At 40.8% G+C, this 7,117-nt stretch overlaps 1 protein-coding gene across 1 annotated transcript; it reads left to right on the top strand.

Moving 5' to 3' along the window:
* Positions 1–4,292: 4,292 nt before the first annotated feature.
* On the top strand, positions 4,293–5,246 carry LOC306947655 (olfactory receptor 5J3-like; the record flags this gene model as incomplete). The annotated part of the gene is made up of 1 exon (XM_079537033.1): positions 4,293–5,246. The coding sequence occupies one exon, from the start codon at positions 4,293–4,295 to the stop codon at positions 5,244–5,246; it is 954 nt and encodes a 317-aa protein (XP_079393159.1).
* Positions 5,247–7,117: the final 1,871 nt, after the last annotated feature.

Here is a 7,117-nt window from a genome sequence, read left to right as displayed (position 1 = left end):
TTCTTTCTCATACACAGAGCTTCAGTCAGGAAAATGAACAAGCTCCGACTGGTTCAAATCTTGGAGACTGAATCTTTACCAGCTTGGTCCACAGAAGCTGGACTAAAGCTGTTGCAGAGGTAGCTGCAGCTCAGATGGAATCTGCTGATGAGAGCTTTGAACAGGGCTTGTGTTCCCCCCCTTGCTGTGCTTCCTATGTACAGACTAAGTCTAGCTTTCCAGCACACATTCCGGACATCTTGCCGGCACCTGACAGTGAGAGCTCCTTCTCCCCACCATAGAATGTTGGTCCTCCGTTTTTTTATAGGCTTTTTTAAGAAATGGAGGGCCACACTGAAGACTCCTAGAGCCTTCTCTGAAAAGCCCCACTTCCTCTGTCTGTATTCATCTAGAGAAGAAGAGTCACAAGGCAGGATATTCTTATATAGTCACATTAATCTATCTTATTCTGAGGTGGTTTAATGCTCAGTTAGCTCCTTAGTCATCCTGTTCCGTGTATATGCAGAGAGGGAGATGACTCCAGAAGATGTTTGAGAATACCTATGTCTTCTTACTGCCTCATCTTTCCAGTTGCCACATTGACAAAGACAATCTTCAGAGCTAATGTTTCTCAGACACCAGTTCATCTGCATTGGCAGAAGGAAACTAGAAGGCTTTCCCATAGTGAACGTGTAGTCTTTAATGTCTCATTATCGGTCTATGACATGGCTATCATCTGTATACGCTTTCTTTCTAGGCAGTGAAGAAAGATAGATTGTCTGAAGGGTAATATGAATAATTCACCCACAATCGTAAAAACACTGACATTCCTCCCCCCCTTCTGTGTCTCTAAAGGGGCCATGAGTAAAGCTTGCATGTAGCTGTGTGCTTTTCAGATTTCATGCTTATGAGTGGAAACACTATTACGTTACAGCATGTGGAATGTTGAACAGCTAATTAAAATTGCATTAATCTCTGTTTCTCTCACCTGTCTTCTGCATACTGCACAACCTCATGTATTCCGTTTGTAGAACAGAGCAAGACACCTTGCCCTGAACAGCTACACGATACTGTGAGCACAGGAATCCCAAACATTTCTTTACCAGCTTGGTCCACAGAAGCTGGACTAAAGCTGTTGCAGAGGTAGCTGCAGCTCAGATGGAATCTGCTGGTGAGAGCTTTGAACAGGGCTTGTGTTCCCCCCTTGCTGTGCTTCCTACTTACAGACTAAGTCTAGCTTTCCAGCACACATTCCAGACGTCTTGCCGGCACCTGACAGTGAGAGCTCTTTCTCCCCACTACTGGAACCCTACAAATTTAAAGACATTTCCATGATTGATGTTTTTCAGAAGCATTCCTTCCAGGAGGAAGTCTAAGTCTTCATCTGGTGACTGCAAGCAAAAGCAAGCAGAATCAAGAGAGATCAAAGAGAGATTGCTTCTGAAGATCATTGAAAAGGGGCTATGAAAAAAAAGAAAGATAATGACTGAAATTACAGGGGAATTGGAACCAGATTATCTTCAAGGTCCCTTCCAACCCAGACAATCCTACGGTTCTCTGATTCCATGAAATACTTTACAAATGCTTTTTTTGTTTCATATTTCATACAACTTTTTTTTTTTTTTTTTCTTTTTCCAACTGAGATTGCTTCTTGGGCTTTGTGAATTTGTTATTACACCTGCAGAACTCTTCAGAAATGTATTTACATCTTCTTTTCTCTGCCTCAGGCTCCTGGCATTTAAAGAGGCAATCAGATCTTTCCTGAATGAGAGAAACGTAATGTGAAAGTAACACTAACCATCCATTCCACCTTTCCACCTATCTGTTAAAAAGTCTCTCAAATGAGACTAGTGTTGGTCTGCTGTTGTGTTGTCAACAATTTTTTACTTTTTGTCTTGTGGACATCTGTAGGTTCCTTACTCAGGGGAACTTGTGCACTTTGTAAATGTGAGTAGTTTGGTGATTCTCAACTGGGTGAAGACCATCAGTAAAATATTCCATTTGTTATTTCCCAGAAGAGAACACCTATTCTCTTACGTAATCAGGCACGGAAACTGGCATTTCTGAAATTACACAATGTTTTGCTTGGCTTTCACCAGCACCTGTAATCAACCAAGTATAACATTCTACTTCTGATGGATTCTCCACCAGCTGAATTTAATCTTAATTTAGGATGGATCAAGTTGCGTGACCAGGTATTATTACAAGGTCATGCATTCTCTTTCAGTCATCCAAACACAACACAACATCTGTATGAAAAACAAGTAACCAGAGCAATGAGCCCTCACATTATAGGGCATCCAGCATGAGTTCTTGGTACAGATTGAACACTGAGTCCACCCAAAGGACATATCAGCCAGAAAGAACAGCACTCTGCCTGTAATGCCTATGCTCTACAAGATACGCAGCTGCACAAGTGAGGGGATGAGAGTGCAGACTGACTGAGAAGTGACCAGTACCAGGTTAATAGACCTAAATGTCTGTGTTCCTGTGTGTTCTACTGATTTTCCAGTGTCCTACAAACGTACATATTCCTAAAGCATCCTTCCCCATTCCTTTGTCTTAGTAAAGCAAACAGGATTTGCCCTAAATGGGGCTGTAGAGAACTATGAGCAGCTGTGGGAGACAAGACCTCTGTCTACCTATTAGAGGACTCCCGCGAGGACACTGTAATTATGTCCTTTGTGTTCGATCTGAAACATAGTAGCCAAAGAAGACTCAGTTGTTTGTTCAGTTCCTAAGAGCCCAAGGAGCAAATGTTTGCAGTAGCAGGTCCTGAAGTTTCCTTTAGTTGCACATCTTCTCTAAGGAAAAAACACAAAGCAGAAATGTCACTTAGACAAAAAGTCATGATGGAGCCTGGAGCACCCAGCTGAAAACTAGACATGAACTAGACTTTCTATGGGCAGACATAGGTTGTGATGGCATCCTTCAGAGGCAGTCATCTGCAGTGCTGGAGTGTTTGGAAGTTCAGGATTGGTGAAAGAAGTGTTTTTGAGCCTTAAAATCCAGGTATGTCCTTGCCAATTCTAGCACAGAGCTTCCATACAGACCCCGACAGGTCCCCTGCTCTGACAAGCACATCCCAACAACCTCCTCTAAAAAAATCCAGGTATGAATACACAAGAAAGACTGGGGAAAACAATACCGTTCTTTGAATTTCACACCTAGAGACCTCAAAACATTATTTCTTGTTTGCTTTTCTAAATTGTGAGTTTCCATGTGAGCAAGATGGTCAGGTTACCATTAAGAGCAATTGTCGTACACAAAAATAGGAGTGGCTATTCAATCTAAACATCTCGGCTGCTTTTTTTGGTTAATGGAAGAAGACTAGGCTCCCCAGAGAGAAATTCAGCCTACTCATAGGCTTCCAGCCTGCTCACTCCCTTCCAAATAGGGGGAGAAATAAATAGGACGAGTAGTTGCCTCCATCATTGCTTAATAATGCATGGGTTGCAAGAGCACCCTAGTTGATTTGGAAGTCTGGATTGTATTTAGACATGGAAATGATAGTTGTCTGATTGCCTGGGAAAGTCTGCTCTGGTCTAACAACAGACCCAGACATTTAAAAATCCATGTCATTTTTTTTATATTTTGTGTGAGTGGCTTCTGAATAAAATACAAGTTCAGTCATGAGAAGGAGGAGCACCCCATCATGTGCCCTCCTCTAGAAAGCAGCTTTGGATTTGCATTAGTTTAGTCATAAAAGAGACCCAAACCTGCCATTTCTCACAGTCTGTGTTAACATTTTCAATAGTTCGGTAGTCCGGCTGCCTCTCCTAGTGACTGACAAAGAATGGGTGCTTCATAGGCCGAAGAGAGAACTACTGGTTTAGTTGAGATGCTTCCCTTCCAGACAAAATATACTCTGGTGAGTTTAATTATTTCCTGGTGAACAGGTAATCAAGAAATGCTTAGCTGAAAAGACAAAGGCAATTGCAGGACTCATGCAGCATTTAGTGTGTTTCTAAAGCCACCACTGATACCTGCAAGTCAAACTTAGCATCAACAAAAGATATTAATTAGGATCTGTGCTGTTGCAGATGCATATTGCTTTGTCCCCCAAAGAAGGATCATTGGGCATCTCACTATTATTATCCCCCTGAGCATGGTCTAATTGGAGAAAATATTATCTGCAGTTTTGAGGATGTTCTAAAGAATCACAGCTGCACAAAAGGGAAGCAAGATCCACTACACAATCTCAACCTCTGCGCTTCTTGATGGTAGGACTATTCATGAAATACTTTTCTTCCTCTCTTAGCTTTAAGGTCACCACACACCTCATCAGCAGTTAAACTTCTACAGAGGTGAGGATGACAGTAATCAACCACACCACGGTCCCCTACTTTATCCTTTTGGGACTGACTGATTGCCCAGAACTACAGCCTATAATCTTCGTGATGATTCTGCTGATCTATATCATCACCCTGATGGGCAACCTCAGCATGATCATCTTGATCACAATTGACTTCCAGCTGCAAACACCCATGTATTTCTTCCTTATTAACTTGTCCATCGTGGATCTCTGCTATTCTTCTGTTTTTATTCCGAGGATGCTAGTAAACTTCTCAGTGGAGAATAAGACTATTTCTTACTCAGGATGTCTTGGCCAGCATTTTTCATTTGTTGTGTTTGTGACCACAGAAGGATTTCTGCTGGCTGCAATGGCTTACGACCGCTATGTCGCTATATGTAGCCCACTGCTTTATACCACTCTTATGGCCAGAAGAGTCTGTGTTTGCCTGGCAGTTGGGTCATATTTAGGGGGACTCTGTAACTCATTGGTACATACTTGTGGCTTACTGCAATTGTCCTTCTGCGGCCCTAATACCATCAACCACTTTTTCTGTGACACAAACCCGCTGCTACAACTCAGTTGCTCTGACAACCATCTCAATGAGCTGGTGCTTGTAACCCTCTCAGGGATTGTAGCTATGTCAACGCTTCTCTTTATCATCATCTCCTACCTCTACATCCTCTCATCCATTTTGAGCATGGGCTCTGCAAGCAGATACAAAGCTTTCTCCACCTGTGCCTCCCATCTGACAGCTGTAACACTCTTCTATGGGCCCGTGAGTTTGAGTCACGTGCAGCCCAGTTCAAGATACTCGCTGGAACAGGAAAAAATTTCTGCAGTATTTTACACCCTGGTCATTCCTATGCTGAATCCCCTGATATACAGCCTCCGGAACAACGAGGTGAAAAATGCACTTAGAAGGTTGATGAAGAGAAAAAAATGCTGTCCATCAGCATGCCTGTCAGCATAATAACCAGTTCCCTAGGAGATATGGAAAGAGATGGAGATACCAGTTTGGTACTAATTATGAACACCTGTGAATCAAATGTAACTCAAAAGATAGGGAATGGATAATAGGACTTACAGTAGGAAAAACAAACAATCTTCTCATGTTTGTTTATTTGCTTGGGTTGATGATGATGATTGTATTCCTTCATCTTTCTGACACATTTCTATCTTTCTAGAGAAGAAGATGAAAATTGTCTCCCTCTACTGTTTGGTTCTGTAAAGTATCTCCATATTTTTGGTGGGATCATCAAGGAAAATATTGTAATTCTTTACTTCAAGTGCAGGGACTCAAATTCACGTGCATGCCTGCAGTGTTAGTTTCCAGTGTTGGATCCTGCTTGACATATTTTTATTGCTCCCAAGTCTTTAGTTCTTTTTCAGTGGCACAGCAATATCAGATGAGGTTCAGCTCCCCAAAAGAAGCCCAAGATGACTTTGGACTAGCGTTATCTACATAGAAAATCCTGTAAGGTCTCAGCTTAACCACACACTGTTTCTTGGCAAATTCAGAAAAAAAATTAAATGACAAAACCTGTGATCTAAGCAAATACGTTGTCATGAATTCTTGTCTGAGAATTTGGTTTGTACTTCTCCTTTCCATAGAGCTTTGTAGATCAAGTGTATTCCATAGAGGTGGTACCCAGATTACTGTAACTGCCTGCAAATTACAAATCGGTAGCACCACCATGGTCAGAAAAGTGCACGGAAATTTTATCCAGTGTTGATTGTTTTGTCTGAATTGAACTGTAGGGCACACAACCTGATATTAAGCAATATCAGGCTACATTCATACACATGTGGATTTGGTGGTTATGAAATTGTATTTTTTATGAGTGCGAACTTTCACACATTACTTCAAACATGATGGTTTTTGCTACTATACTATTACCCACATGGGACATAGCAAATTAGAGCATTTTTTTGGCACACTGAATGGCCAACATGGTGATTCCAAGCAATTCACTTGCACAATTCAGAAGTTAATGGTAGTGAATTGCCATTAACATACTCCTACATTGGTCCCTCAGGACTATTCCAAGAGATGTCTCTACCCCTCACAAAAAACTCCATATTCTCAATTCATGGCCAAGCAACATGCTAGGCATCATCCTAAACTCCACCTCTGAAAGATGTAGATAAGCTGAGCATGCAGCTCACTCTTCTAAGACTGCAAGGAAGAAAAACCTGAGCTTTCAGTTCATGTAATAACATTTTTTACATTAAAAAACTGAACCAATAATATAGCACACATAGAAAACAAACAAACAAAAAAAAAAACGAAAAAAAAAAAACACAACAGGCAATGTATATTTTACCCAGTACTTATTGATCTATATCGCCATCTTTCAAGGCGCAAGTCTTCTGTAATGTTAATGAAGAAAAAACAGTAGTCAGAAAGTTTATTAATATAGGAAACACAGGATGAAAAGAAATTAGCTATGAAGCTGTGCCTTCATTGATCATTTTTACGTGTATGCAAGGATTGCACAATAAGAATAGAGGACAGACATCTCACAAGAACCATATCTACACAGTCATTTCTAGTGAAGCAAATCAAAGAGGACTACCATCATTAAAAAAAAAAAAAACAGAACAAATAAACCAATATTTCATTAATTAAGTCACACAGTCCTAATTTCTTCCTAATTATTGATTTCAGGGCCTACAAGCTATTGACATACAACCAGCAGGCTCATTTCTTTACTGGTACTGCAGATTCATGTTTTTAGTACTGAAGATGTGCTTCCATCATCATCAGCAGCAGCTTTTTCACTACTTTGTTTTTTTTGTTCTAAGCAGTATACAGTGAGCTACTGAGTTCATCTGAAGGAA

Source organism: Tetrao urogallus (genome assembly GCF_951394365.1).
Source record: "Tetrao urogallus genome assembly, chromosome: 6".
NCBI lineage: Eukaryota > Metazoa > Chordata > Aves > Galliformes > Phasianidae > Tetrao > Tetrao urogallus.
This window is presented reverse-complemented; position numbering and strand designations above follow the sequence as displayed.